This window comes from Oryzias melastigma, linkage group LG5, assembly GCF_002922805.2.
Source record: "Oryzias melastigma strain HK-1 linkage group LG5, ASM292280v2, whole genome shotgun sequence".
Classification (NCBI taxonomy): Eukaryota; Metazoa; Chordata; class Actinopteri; order Beloniformes; family Adrianichthyidae; genus Oryzias; species Oryzias melastigma.
Window position 1 is genome coordinate 22134957 of NC_050516.1, and position 15095 is coordinate 22150051.

Consider the following 15095-nt stretch of genomic DNA (forward strand, 5'->3'; position numbering starts at 1 on the left):
ATTCGCTGTGGCGACCCCTGAAGGGAAAAGCCCAAAGGAAAAGAAGAAGAGGAATATAAAATGCTTCAAAGAACTCAAACTTCAACTAAATGAAAAAAAAAAACGTTTAAACTTTTGGTGATCAATAATACAGAGCCATTCATTTTACATTTTCAAACTTACTTTTGTTTTTTTGAAACATTTCCTTTTTAATTTTTTAGAATCGTTTTGGTTTGTGGAATTTTGTTTTGATTTCTAAAATTTGATGTTTTTCTATTATTTGATTTTCGTTTTTGTCATTGATATCTTTATAGTGTTTTATGTTGATGAATTTGTTTATGTGATCTAACCTTCAGAGCCACCATAGTTAACGCTAAAACAAAATGTTTTTTTTTAGCTTGTCATAAATCTTTCACCGTTCACACCATCCCCGTGAATCAGCTGATTCTGATTTGGAAAAAATCGTCTTTTCTTTCCTGCTTTGCTCCGACATACACAAAACTAACATAGACGCTCATAAACGTGGATTAGATAAACACTTGACAACTGCACAGAGCTGTTCATCTGCGAGAGACTCGTTTCCTCGCTTCAGAATCAGCTGGAATTGCGCTCATCATGTTAACGGTAGATGAAAGAATGTATCTTCTACACTGGAGCTAAAGCTCCGGTGTTGAAGAATTGTAATAGACTGATACGCCAGCATCAGGCGTTCATGCACAGAGTGCATGCATGTGCACAGACCCAAACTGAACTAAAGTGTTCGCTTGATTGTGCGCCGGCGCTGTGGAAGCACCTTCAGATGTACATTGTCATAAAATAATAATAATTCTTATCGGAAGTTGTTACACCTGCACACGTACAAGAAAGAGACTTTTGGAGTCACAGAGATTATGTGTGGGTGTGTTTTTTGTACTCACAGAAGACTAGGTGCACCAATGTGACCAAGAATTTTTTTTTAGGCGCACCAATTAAAAATCTAGTCGCAAATGCAACCAAATTAGTCGCACTCTAGAGCTCTGCTCTTCTGGTCTGTAATCTGGTCTCTGGTCTATAATCTGGTCTATCGTGTTGTGTCTGACCTAAACTATAATCTAAGCAATCTAATCTCTGCTGTGATCTATGACCTGGTCTTTGATCTGGACTCTAATCTGGTCTCTGGTCCGGTCTATAGTCTGTCTATGATCTGGTCTCTGGTCTGTAATCTGGTCTATAATGTGGTCTCTAAAATGGTCTCTGGTCTGGTCTTCATCTGGTGTCTGATTTGGTCTCTGGTCTATAATCTGGTCTGTAATTTGGTCTCTGATCTGGACTCTAATCTGTTCTCTGTTCTGTAATCCTGTCTCTGGTCAGGTCTGTGGTCTATTATCTGGTCTCCGGTCTGGTCTATAGTCTTATCTAAAATCTAGTTTCTGATCTGGTCTCTGGTCTGTAATCTGGTCTCTGATCTGGTCTCTAATTTGGTCTCTGGTTTGGTCTCTAATCTGGCCTCTGGTCTGGTCTATAATCTGGTGTCAGGTCTATGATCTGGTCTCTGTCTGGTCAATAATCTGGTCTCTAATCCGGTTTTTGATCTGGTATCTAATCTGATCTCTGGTGTGGTATATTATCTGGTTTTTGGTCTATAATCTGGTGTCTGTTCAATAACATGGTCCCTGGTCTGGTCTATAATCTGGCGTCTGGTCTATAATCTGGTCTGGTCCCGCCCTAGAAGCCCCAAGTCCGCTCGTCCAAACTTGTTGGAGAGAGATGCTCGGCGTCTGGGTCGGAGTCTGCTGCGGATGGGGAACGAAGATGAGGATGAGGAAGATGAAGATGACGAGGACTTGGTGGACTTGGAAGTCTCTGATGTGATCTTCACTACCCTCCTGAGGTTGGTGTGAAAACTCCTCCTGCAGCTCATCAGAGCAAGACGCCTTTCTGAGAACACGCTGATCTCCTGGATGTCTGCGTTTGTGTGTGTACATGTGTTTGCGTTTGTGTGTAGTCGTTTCAGGCCAATGTCTACAGGAGCTGCGGCTGGAATGCCGAGGGTTCAGAGCTTCCAGGTTGGTGGATTTCTTCCTCAAAACAAAGATCTTAGACTAACAGATCTTCAACAGAATCAAATGGTCGGATTCTCCTCATCATAAACTGGAGCCACCAATTAGATTAGATTAAAAATGGTTTATTTCAAGCAATGAATAAAGAATTATTGTTGTGCAATACAATCAATCAACAGAGGTTTACATGTCAAACAGTGAATAACTACATCAAATGATAGACTGCTTGACGGGGAGTGGGAGGAAGCAAATTTATATAATCCTACCCTGGCTTTACCTTACCATTTTCTTTACAGGAATGATCAATATCCGGTTCATAGCTTATGATCAGATATTTAAACCTTAGCAACACAGATTCAGGTCATTAAGATTCATTAAGTAACAATATGATTATGTAAGTAGATATACACTATTTCAGGCGTTATCATAGCATTTGCAGATCAATGTGGGTGCGGGTGAATACTGGATTCTGATTGGCTGCAGGGTCTCCATTCAAAAGTCACGTTCACAGAACCTGAATGTTGTAAATCACTGCTCAGGCCTTAACACAGTCTGTAACCGGAACAGTAGCAATGTGGAACAGAAGGAAGTTAATTAGTTTATCACAACAACAGATAGTAGAGATGATCTCTGTCCTTCTAACGTCTCCATGATGGACATGGGTCACATTTTATCACTTAAACAGTTTGTTGTCTGTCTTTCTGTCCTCTTTACCGTATTGTTTGATACAGAGTAAATACGAACTTATAAATAATGTTATTATTATTAAATTGTTCTTTGATCCACATTTAATGATCAGAGTTTATCGTGGATTTTTCTTTAATCAAAGCGATCTAGGAAACTACTTTGTTTCTTTGAAACAAACTTTAGCTGAACTTTGACCTCTGAAACAATAAATGATTTAAACCTAAAACACAGAATGAGATAAAAGTACCAATAAATGATGTCATTTGTATTTCTTTTATAAATAACAATGGTATAAGCAGGATAAAGCCTTTCCATGGGTCCTTTATCAGAAAAGAACGGGCACCTGGAAGAACTTTAGTCTTTACAGTAAAGTTGTCTGTTACAACGATCGTCTGTTTCTTTGAGCCTTCAAAATAAAAGTGTTGAACCAAATCTGACCCTGTTATTGAAACGTTTTCCAGGTTGGAGTCTGCTGGGCCAATAAAAAAAAAAAAGTGATTTGATGGTTTGATGTGAGATGAAAGTTCATCTCATCACAGATTTCTTTCTCCTTCTTTGGATGTTGCAAACATGAGCTGATAGTCTAAACGTTGGCTGTCCCGTGTGGACCTGCAGGTTAACGTGAACATCCTCGAGGCTCAGAAACTGGTTGGTGTGAACATCAATCCTGCAGTTTTCATCAGAGTGGGGGGTCAGGAGAGAAACACGGCGACGCAGAAATCCACCAACTGTCCATTCTACAACGAGGTACACGAACCTTTAGGGACGCTGCAGCGATGTTTCAGAACGGGAGACAGCAGAGGTCTGCAGTGAAGCAGCAGCATCAGATCGGGAGACAGCAGCGTTTGGGCTGGCCCAGCAGTCTGGAACACTGGAGTTATTTCTTCTCCTTTTCTTCTCCAGAACTTCCAGTTTGAGTTTCAGGAGGTTCCACAGATCTTCTCTGATGAAGTCATAGAGATAAAGGTTGTTCTTTTCTGCTCCTGTTTGTGTGATGATGGAGGGGAGGTGGTTCTGGTCATCAGCTGTGATGTTTCCTCATCTCAGGTGTTTCACCGGCGGACGCTGGCCTTCCTCATGACACACATTGGGACCTTCAAGATTGACGTTGCCACTGTGTACAATCAGCATGGTAGGCTCACTGCACCTGCTGCACCCTCTTAACCTGCTGCACCTGCTGCACCCTCTTAACCTGCTGCGCTTGTTTCACCTGCTGCACCTGCTTCACCTGCTGCACCTGCTGCGCTTGTTTCACCTGCTGCACCTGCTTCACCTGCTGCACCTGTTGCGCTTGTTTCACCTGCTGCACCTGCTTCACCTGTTTCACTTGCTGCACCCACTACGCTACAAGCACCCACTTTGCCCACTTCACCCGCTGCACATGCACTCCTGCTGACTGCAGCGCTCCTCCTCTGCTGACCTTTCTGCTCCTCCAGACCACAGCTTCTACCAGAAGTGGGCTCCCCTCACCGACCCTGGGGACACCCGGGCGGGGGTGAAGGGGTATGTCAAGGCCAGCCTCAGTGTGCTGATGAAGGGAGACGCTCTACACATTCCCAGCATGCATCCTGGCTCGTCTCTGGGAGCCAGCGACGACATTGAAAAGTCAGTCGTCTTCAACCCACTGATGAAAAAATACAAACAACGAAACAGAACCTCCGAAAAGCAGGTGAAGGTGACCTGGACTTGTTTGTGTCTGTCATTGTGTTGGTCAAAACCTGCAGGAACCTGCTGCTTCCTCGCGGGTTACCCTCGGAGCGCCCATGGGCTCGGTTCCGAGTCCAGATCTTCAGAGCTGAAGGTCTGCCCACCATGGAGGCAGGGCTGATGGCAAAGATGTCCGTCTCTGACAGGGTGGTGTTTATAGACCCTTACGTTCAGGTGACCTTCGCTGGGCAGCAGGTAATCACTGATATGAATTCCAGCTGTTGAACTCAACAAAATCCATTCAAACCACTGTAAATATCCATTTCAACTAAATCTTAATTGATGTAGCACTTTTCATAAAAACATAACTCAAAGTTTTTTTTGGTGATATAATCTGTTCATGAACAATAACTCTTTGTGTCTGAATTCTGTTTTCTTCAGCCTCTGCAGGTCTGTTTGTCTCTGCCGGTCAAATATCTGTCCTTCTGTGTTTTTGGATCTTTCAGGGTGAGACATCAGTCTCCAGTGCCTCCAGCTGTCCAGTCTGGAATGAGGAGGTCTCCTTCATTGAGCAGTTTCCCCCATTGGCTCAGAGGATCAAAATCCAGATCCTCGATGACTCCAAAATGGGAGACGTTGCTCTGGCAACCCACTTCCTGGACTTGCAGCAGATTTCTGACCCGACCAGGGATGGTATGACCTTTAACCTTTGAGATGTGTGGGTCAGGACTTAGGCTGCAGCCTCGCTCCTCCGTGATGGTGTGAGAAAAGGAGGAGGAGGTGTGTTTGGAGTCAAACTGTGGGCACGAGGACAAGTGTCTGCACGCAGAAAAACAGCATCCTCACGGGTTTGGACTTTGTGAAGACCACAGGAAGAGCCGTTTCAGTGAAGGGATTGGGTTCTAGACAATGAAAGATTCTTGATTCAATGAAGGGAAAGGAGTGGTTCCTTGTGAGTTTTTTTCAGGAAGGAGTGATACCTGTCAAGGTGAGATGTTACCATGGTGACAACAGGAAGGTACAAGAGTCGGAGATGGACAGAAACCGCCTGGTTGTGTTGTGGTGAGATCTAGAATGACAGTTTAGGGTCAGATGGACGTTCAAGTTGAAGGAAAGATTCATGTGTTAAACCTGAGGTTACCGGATGAGGACCATGCTCACACCTGAGCCACCAGGTGTGACCGCATGTTCAAAAGAATGTAGATTTTGATGTTTAGCAGAGGCTTTTATCCAAAGCGACAAACAAATAGAGAACAACACAAATAAACAGCAGGTCAGAGTCACACAGAGAAATAAAGGATGGAGGAGAAATGACTTTGCTGAGGCCAGTGTGGATAGTTGTGGAAGATCTCAAAGTGATGGTGAAGTTTTAGTGACAGAGGGACTCTCAGGAAGGATTTGATTTGAACAGGAAGAGCTTAGTGTCATCAGCATAGAAGTGGAAAGAGAAGCCATATAAGAGCAAATGATGGTGGACAGGGAAGAGCAAGAACCCTGAGGAACACCAGGACGATCTGGATTCGCTCCTCCTGCCAGAATACATCAATGTTTGACCGCTTTGGTGGGATTGAATCCAGTCCAGAAACGTTGCAGCACTAGAGGGCTCACACCAAACAGAAGCTCAGACCAAACCAAGAGAGGACACAATATGAGCAGGTCTGTGGTGGACACAAACTCAAATGAGACACCCATCTGCTTGTTTCCTGCAGGGTTTAACCCCACCTTTGGTCCAAGTTGGGTTAATCTGTACGGCTCTCCACAGAACTCCACACTTGGAGACGTCCACCAGGTAACCTCAACCAGATCCTGCAAAAATCTGAGGAAAATGCTGCTTCTACCAATAAACTGATGAAATTTTCAATGACAAATTAAACTAAACACTAGTACTAGTACTACTGAGCCTAACTAATAGTACTGCAAGGATAAGTACCAGTACCACTGAGGTTCAATACCAGTACTACCTAAGCCAAGTACCAGTAATGCTGAGTGTAAGTACTGGTACACTAAAGCTAAGTACCAGAACCACTAAGGGCTAAGTACCAGAACCACTGAGTCTAAGTACTATTACACTGTCTCAGTAGTAGTCTCATTGAGTCTAAATAACAGTACCAGTAAGGACTAAGTACCAGTACCACTAAGGTCTAAGTACCAGTAGCACTGAGGCTCATTATCAGTACAACTTAAGCCAAGTACCAGTACCACCGAGTCTAAGTACTCGTACACTATGGCTAAGTATCATTACCACTAAGGACTAAGTACCAGTACCACTGAAGCTCAGTACCAGCACAACGTATGCCAAGTACCAGTACCACTGAGTCTAAGTCAATTAAGATATTTTGTTAGGGGGTAGGATTAAGAAAAAAAAGTTTTTTAAACTTGTTCCTATTCCATTTCGAACTACATAATTGTGGTGTAATATCTTTTATTTATAATTTATATATATATATATATATATATTAGGGCTGTCAGATTTGTCGCGTTAAAAACGCATTAATCTGACATGTGCTTGACACCGACAATTTGTTTGACGCATTAATCGCGGACTTTCTCATACGTGCCTTTCCACACCGCGCGCGGGCGTCCCGCCCTCCAACTCACCGGCTGCTCTCACTAGATCACGGGCCGGTCTCCAAACACCGAGCTGCGAGCTAAAACCGGCCGGCGCTAGGACCTGGAGAGTTTCTGCACTCTAACTCGTCTCCGGTTCGCGTCCAGTACCACGTCTGGTGGTACCGGTGTAGGTACCACATCTACTCGGGGTGTCAGAACGGCTCGGGGGCCTGTGACAACTGATGACGTCTCGATGTTTGATTGGCTCTACACCGATTTGAATTTAACTAAACTCCCGTTTGTTCACTTGAACCAGACATACCTTCAAATTCAAGATACCATAATTATGAGGGTAAAAGACCTAGGTTACACAATGAAACGTATAATGAAAACAAATGAATAGAACCCGAGCACAAAGGACTCGTATAGTGCGGACATGTAGCAATGTCATTTTGGCTGGACATATTCCGTGTGGCCAAAATGCATTTCCATCACCTTTTCATCAGCAAAAATGAATACAATTTGTTGAACCCGAGCAACCCGTGAAAACGCGAACCCGAGCATGAAGCGCCCGAGCACATCTCAACTGCTAAGTAGTTTGTCTCAGTGGGGTTTCCGTAGTGTGACGTCATCAGTTGTCGCAGGCCCCCGAGCCGTTCTGACAACCCGAGTAGATGTGGTACCTACACCGGCTCGCGTCACGAGAGCTGCGGACGTTCCGGACAGCAAGCGCACCGGGGGACATTTTAAATGTTCTGGAGGTTTAAGCGTGATCCAACCCCAGCAGAGCGGTCTGTCTGCCATATATATTCATGGCGTGAGCTCCGCTGGACACGTCGCTGCATCGAGCTGCAGCCAGAGAACGCGGCGGCAGTAACAGACTGTCAAACTATCCACAGTGTATCCCGCTTTTCTCAGTCTTTAATGTTTTAAAAAACAAAAGTTCATTGGAAATGATAAATCTCTATTTCATTTATTATTGTAGTTCAGCAGAGGAGGAAAAGACTTGGTCCTGACAAAAAATGAACATGAAAGTGTTATGGAAATTTTATTTTTGATGTTTTTTATTTTATTTTTCTGAACATTGATTGAAGTTTTGAATTTAAAATGCCCTTCACTTGCACTTGGGCTTTAGTTAGGCATTTTATGTTACAGCCTTTTATTGTTAAGAAAGTTTATCTCAATACAATGTTACAAAATAAAGTATTTCTGATGAAAACTATTAATTTTGTCATTCTTGTTTCCATAATTAATGTAGAACTACTAAATTCCACGAACCACACATTTTTTTCCTTAAAAAAAGGCCACATGTAAATTTGCGATTCATCGCGAGTTAACTCTGGACAATGCGATTAATCGCGATTAAAAATTTTAATCGCTTGACAGCTCTAATATATATATAAAATTCTGTTGTTGTTTTCTTGTTTTTACCATGTATTTTGTATGTATTGTTCGAAATAAAGGACTAACTAACTACAGTAAGTACTAGTACACTAAGGCTAAGTATCATTACCACTAAGGACTAAGTACCAGTACCACTGAGGCTCAGTACCAGCACAGCTTAAGCCAAGTACCAGTACCACTGAGTCTAAGTACTAGTACAACGGAGTCTAAAAAATCAGTACCACTGAGGCTAAGTAGTAGAACAACTTTAGCTATGTACCAGTACCGCTGTGTCTAAGTACTAGTACAATGATTCTAAGTATCAGTACCACTGAGGATAAGTACTAGTACACTGAGGCCCAATCCGAATTCTTCCCTTCTCCCTTACCCTTCATTTAGGCCTCCAAACGGAGAGTTATGAAAAAATAGTGTCTCATATTTTGGACGTCACTTTCATTCAATTACATCATTAATAATCTCTAGTCTGCTTGAATATACATAACAACAGTGATTTTAAAACTTTTAAAAGGTCGTGCTACACCAAAAAGTCATTAGTTATATTTAAATATGAAAGTCTGTGGTTCAGGGCGCACCCACGTGTAGAAAAAGGCTACTCATTGAAACAAGGTTTAGCCTGGGACGGAGGACTTTGTATCCCTCGACTTGAAGGGTGAAATTTAAAAAATATATATCCCGGAACCGCTATAAATGCCCCTTTAAATGGAGGGAAAGGGAGAAGGGAAGAAATCGGAATGGGCCTGAGTCTGAATACCAGTACACTAATGCTAAGTACCAGTACACTAATACTAAGCAACGGTACACTGATGCTAAATACCAGTACACTGATGCAAAGTAACAGTACACTGATGCTAAATACAAGTACACTGATGCGAAATACCAGTACACTCATGCTAGTTACCAGTAGACTGATGCTAAATACAAATACACTGATGCTAAATACAAATACACTGATGCGAAATACCAGTACACTGATGCTAAATACCAGAACGCTGATGCTAAATACCAGTACACTGATGTTAAATACCAGTACACTGATGCTATGTAACAGTTCACTAATGATAAATACCAGTACACTGATACTAAATACCAGTACACTAATGCTAAGTAACAGTTCACTGATGCTAAACACCAGTACACTGATACTAAATACCAGTACACTGATGCTAAGTAACAGTTCACTAATGATAAATACCAGTACACTGATACTAAATACCAGTACACTAATGCTAAGTAACAGTTCACTAATGATAAATACCAGTACACTGATACTAAATACCAGTACACTAATGCTAAGTAACAGTACACTGATGTTAAATACCAGTGCATTGATGCTAAATACCAGTATACTGATAATAGGTACCAGTACACTGAGGCTAAGTAACAGTACATTGATATTAAATACCAGTACACTGATGCTAAATAACAACACACTGATGCTAAATATTAATAAACTGATGCTAAGTACCAGTACACTAATACTAAGCAATAGTACACTGATGCTAAATACAAGTACACTGATGCAAAGTAACAGTACGCTGATGCTAAATACAAGAACACTGATGCGAAATAATAGTATACAGATGCTAAATGCCAGTACATTGATTTTAAATACCAGTACACTGATGCTAAATACGTATACACTGATGCTAAGGACCAGTACACTAATGTTAAATACCAGTACACTGATGTTAAATACCAGTACACTGATGCTAAATACCAGTACACTTATGCTAAATACAAGTACACTGATGTTAAGTACCAGCACACTGATGATAAATGCCAGTACTGATGCTAAATATGTGTACACTGATGCTAAGGACCAGTACACTAATGTTAAATACCAGTACACTGATGCTAAGTAAAAGTACACTGATGCTAAATACCAGTACACTGTTGTTAAGTACCAGTACACTGATGTTAAACACCAGTACACTGATGTTAAATACCAGTACACTGATGTTAAATACCAGTACACTGATGTTGAGTACAAGTACAGTGATGTTAAATACCAGTACACTGATGTTAAATACCAGTACACTGATGTTAAATACCAGTACACTGATGTTAAATACAAGTACACTGATGTTGAGTACCAGTACATTGAAGCTAAGTACCAGTACACTGATGCTAAGTACCAGTACATTGAAGCTAAGTACCAGTACACTGATGTTAAATACCAGTACACTGATGCTAAATACAAGTACACTGATGTTAAATACAAGTACACTGATGCTAAGTACCAATACATTGAAGCTAAATACCAGTACACTGATGTTAAATACCAGTACACTGATGCTAAATACCAGTACACTGATGCTAAGTACCAGTATACTGATGTTAAGTACCAGTACACGGATGCTAAGTACCAGTACACTGAGTGTAATTACTATTATCACTGAACTTACCAGCCTTTCTGCAGTCAGACTCCAACAGACAAACATGCAGCAGTTTTTTCCATTCAGTATCAATCAAATATACAAAAGTCCAGAACACAGACAGAACCAACAGAACCAGCGCTGTGGCCGTCTGCTTTCAGGCCCTGAACGAGGGCGTGGGAGAGGGGATCTTCTACCGAGGGCGAATCCTCCTGGCGCTCTCCATGGAGGTGTATTCTTCCCCCTCCACCGTCTCTGTGGACTCCTCATCTGTGGCCTCTGTGAAGGTTCTCCTCTGAACGGGTTTCTGTCGTCTAGCAGCTCCACTTCCGTCTCAATGGCTCTCTTCAATGTTCCTCTTTTTGTGTTGTTTCAGACAAAAGGAGCGCTGAGGAAGTTTGGGATGAAGAAAAGGAAGAGCACCAAGAAGCAGAAGAAGGAGGGTCAGTCTCTGGAGGTCATCATCATGAACTGTGACGGATCTGTTTGTGTGCTGCAGATGCGTACAGGTGAAGTTGTTTTGTTATTTTGTATCTTCAGAAAGCAGGAGGTTGACTGAGGAGTCTGAGGCGGGAATGGAAGTTCCAGAGTCTGTAACGGTGGAGATCGATGAGATCCATCCCCTCCCCGAGGTCAGTGGGGTCACTGCCAGCTGTTTTTAGAATGAGGGGAAATATTTTGCTGGAGGAAAGTCAGCTTCCTTCTTCCAGGTATCAGGATGGGTTTTCTTCAGGTTTGTCTTCAGGTTTCTTCTGATGATAAAGGTGCGCGGACCACTGCTGCACCTCAGTCAACTTTGAACTGTATTTGTGTGCCTCTTGTTGTATGTCTGATCTTGTTCGGGTTGTACTGGAATATAATTTCGTTGTCAGTGGAAGCTGTGCATACGACAAATAAAATCTCTTGAATCTTGAAATGTTCTTTCAGTTTTTCCTAACTTTCCTCAGGAAGTGAACACAGTCACGTTTGTTTTTATTGGAGGAAAACAGAGTCTGTCCGTCTGGATCTTCTCAGAGGAGACTTTCTGCTGGTGTTCCTGCTGCTCTCTTGGATGAATTCACATTCCAAACTCAGACTTTGTTTTTTCAGGGTTTTCTGGGACAGAAGGAGGAGTTTCTGCTGTTTGCATCTTTGTTTGAAGTCACCATGGTGGACCCTTCCGTTGGAACCAAACCGCTGACCTTTGAACTCTCAATAGGTGAGATCTGGTTGTTCTTCTGTATTTTTAGGTGGAGAAACAATTCCTGGCCGGATTTTTCTCAGCCACTTTTTACTCATTTGAGCTTTCTTTGTCCAGAGTCTTGCTCTTCTTCACATCACGTATCCTCATCCTCATGAAGCTGTGGTTCCCTCTAATTTTGTTGTTTTGACAGGGAACTTTGGAAAGGCAGTTGGTAAATCGAAGAAAAGCCAGAGTGGGAAGGATCTAAGGAGGAGCAGGGATGAGCTGAGGAGGAGCAGGGAGGAGCTGAGGAGGAGCAGGGAGGACCTGAGGAGGAGCAGGGAAGAGCTAAGCAGGAGCAGGGAAGAGCTGAGCTCTGACACTCAGGGCCTCCTCGGGTCAGAGGATGAGCTGGACCGAGAAGATTTGGAGAGCTTTGGATCTCAGAACAGATCTCTGTCCTCTCCAATGCGAGCTGAACCCACCGAGTACGACAGGTAACCTACGGAGGCAACTCAGCCATATTTAGAAGACATTTTCACACATGAAGTTCAGACTCGAGGGGCCCAGCATCAGTTTCCTCTGACTCCCATCCTGCTGCTGTCGGCTCTCCTGTGGTCAGGTCTTTCCAGTGTCTCCGGCTGCAGCCCCCATCTAACCAACTCAAGCCCTGCCTGTTTGTCTGGGCTCAGTTTGAGGATCACAGCTTTCGTCTCCATCAGGCTAACTGGCTCAGCAAGATGGCCGACAGGCTGGTGAGAGTTCACTTACTGTTTTTTAGTTTCTGGAAAGAAGGAAGTCACAGCTGATTCTGAAATGCTTTGTTCTCTCCTGAAATTTAGGAGCTGGGTGTCGATGAAGTAGAAAGACTCCTGAAGAGGCCACGATCCAAGGCCAAGGAGCGTTTGGTGGAGGTGCTATTGGAGCTGGTCGCCTCCTGCAAGTCTGTGTCCTCCTCCTGGACGTCCTCCAAAAACGTTTGACTTTGTCCTCATTGGCCTCTCATTGGTTCGTCTGCGCTCCTCTTCCTGCAGACAGTTCACCTCCTTCTCTGAGAAGAAGTCTCAGCACACTCGGCCCAACAGTCTGGACAAGTTCAGGAGGGAGTTTGTCAAGAAGAAACTCGTGAGCCTGACCTCTGACCTCAGCTTAACCATTTCTGTGGGCAGCCACAACCTCTGATGGGAAGATCAGAGGTTGATCTTGAGCAAGACAATAAACGTTCATGCCATTTACCACTTGTAGTACTGTCCTACAAGTTCATTTTCTGCTTGTCTGTCCACCTGTCTCTCTGTCTGTCTGCCTGTTCATGTCTCCCATTTTTTGTTTAGGTTACGATTGCTCGCCAGGCTGTCAAGGTGAGGCGGAGGACAACCAGAGAGACGGTCAGACAGAAGTTGGTGGAGAGCAGGAAGCTCCTGAAGAGGCTCCGCCTCATGTCTGCAGAGGTCAGAGGGCAGAAGAACCAGCATCCTGCAGGTGAGCACGAGAGCCCGTCAGGCTTCTGACCGTCTCGTCTCCCAGCCTCAGAGTACCATCCCGGATGCTTTCCTCTGGCTGCTTACGGGAAGCAAGCGACTGGCGTATGTCAGGATTCCCGCTCACTCCATCCTCTTCTCAGTGGTGGAGGAGCAGAAGGGGCGGGACTGCGGCTGCATCACCACGCTTTACCTGAAGGTAAATCTTCATTACTGTGGAGTCAAACATGGATGACGGTGAGAGTATAGAAGGGTTTGTGACTTTGCTTTTTCATGTTCACATTGTACTTGCATTACTTGTCTCTTAAATAATTACAGTTATGACTTCTATCAGAGCTCTGTTTGTCACTCCTTCAGATTAGGGAGAAGAGGGAGATGCTTTTATCATTAAAGCATGCTGCTGCTGTCTAGTTTATCACACTTCCTCCTGATGATGTTAAATGCTAAGATTTTGTTCGCCCATTGTTGGAGACGGAGATTGTTGATGTTAAATGCTAAGAAGTTTCTGATCAGGTCTGATCAGCAGTCCTGATTGGTCCATCCTGTCTGTCCTTAAGTCTCCAGGATGCCTCCCCAGTGACATCTTTGCCAAGCTGGAGGTGTACCTGTGGCTCGGTCCTGTCAGGTACTGCAAAGAGGCCGTCAGCAGTTTACCACAGGAGTTCACGCCTGTGTACGAGGAGGAGGACCTTCAGGATGATAACAGGATGAGCGTTCCTGTGAGTCTCACCTGCCAGGGTGAGTCAGCGACCTCCCCAAGGGGGAGGCTTCATGATCAGTCACTCCAGCTGCTGCTCTAGCGTGACGTCTCTGCTTACAGACAGCAGGTACTTCCAGCTGCGGTGTCACCTGTACCAGGGGCGTGGCCTGAGGGCAGCAGACGATGACGGCTTGTCCGATCCATTTGCTAAAGTGGTTTTTTCCACGCAGTGCCAGAGGAGCAGGGTCGGCGATGGTTTTTATCAGGAAACAAACATTAGAAAGTTTCAGAGGCATTTCCTGTTCACCTGCTGTTCTGTCTTCAGACCATGATGGACACCCTCACCCCCTCCTGGAGCCAGTGTTTGCTGTTTGACAGAGTCCTGCTGGAGGGAACCATGGAGCAGCTCCAGCGCGATCCCCCCCTCATCATCATCAACATCTACGATTATGACACCATGGTAAACCTGACCCCCAAAGTGGGAGGACTTTATTTTCTCACTGGATCAGCAGGATCATTGTGGTTCTGCTGGGATCTCCAGTGATGTTCAGGTTTTCCTGAAACCTTCAACAAACATATCAGATATAGATGATGACCTTCATGCTGCCTTAATGGATCCATTCTTCTACAGAAGCTCTAGCAGATAAAAAAGGCAGAAAGGAGGAATAAATTAACTCCTTTAGCCCTTGTGCTGTTCTAGTTATGCTAACGTTGGGAGTGAGGTCTTCTGGAACCCACAAGACAGCACAGGGGTTAGGATGGTTCACCTCACTCCCATGAGAGCTTTCACTGTGAAACTGAGAAGATCATGTACAGTTTTATCATGTACTGTTTTATCATGTACAGTGTCCTTGGGTGACATGAAAGGCGCTTTAAATAAAATGTATTATTATTATTATTATTATCCACTCAGATAAATGCATTTAACACACATGACTCCTGTTCACACACGTGAGTGCGTGTCATAGACCGTAAAAATAATGGACAGAGCGAGCAATGAGGTCCCCCATTGGAAATGCATTACTTCCTCTCCTCACGAAAGTAGGCCGCCGCTTTCACCGTCAATTCCTGAAA

General features: G+C 43.8%; 1 protein-coding gene across 2 annotated transcripts in view; it reads left to right on the forward strand.

The window, feature by feature from the left end:
• Nucleotides 1-1691: 1691 nt before the first annotated feature.
• fer1l4 (fer-1 like family member 4) overlaps nt 1692-15095 on the forward strand; it is a 38137-nt gene continuing 24733 nt past the window's right edge. For both annotated transcript variants that reach the window (XM_036211988.1, XM_036211989.1), the window contains exons 1-22: nt 1692-1849; nt 1964-2024; nt 3321-3452; nt 3609-3671; nt 3753-3837; nt 4142-4310; nt 4430-4607; nt 4859-5045; nt 6062-6141; nt 10843-10968; nt 11058-11124; nt 11222-11313; nt 11771-11879; nt 12055-12340; nt 12466-12598; nt 12686-12786; nt 12878-12968; nt 13175-13291; nt 13368-13520; nt 13879-14059; nt 14142-14266; nt 14347-14481. In XM_036211988.1, coding sequence (XP_036067881.1) covers nt 1758-1849; nt 1964-2024; nt 3321-3452; nt 3609-3671; nt 3753-3837; nt 4142-4310; nt 4430-4607; nt 4859-5045; nt 6062-6141; nt 10843-10968; nt 11058-11124; nt 11222-11313; nt 11771-11879; nt 12055-12340; nt 12466-12598; nt 12686-12786; nt 12878-12968; nt 13175-13291; nt 13368-13520; nt 13879-14059; nt 14142-14266; nt 14347-14481 — 2763 coding nt within the window. In that variant the 5' untranslated portion in view covers nt 1692-1757. The remainder of the gene's footprint in view (nt 1850-1963; nt 2025-3320; nt 3453-3608; nt 3672-3752; nt 3838-4141; nt 4311-4429; nt 4608-4858; nt 5046-6061; nt 6142-10842; nt 10969-11057; nt 11125-11221; nt 11314-11770; nt 11880-12054; nt 12341-12465; nt 12599-12685; nt 12787-12877; nt 12969-13174; nt 13292-13367; nt 13521-13878; nt 14060-14141; nt 14267-14346; nt 14482-15095) is intronic.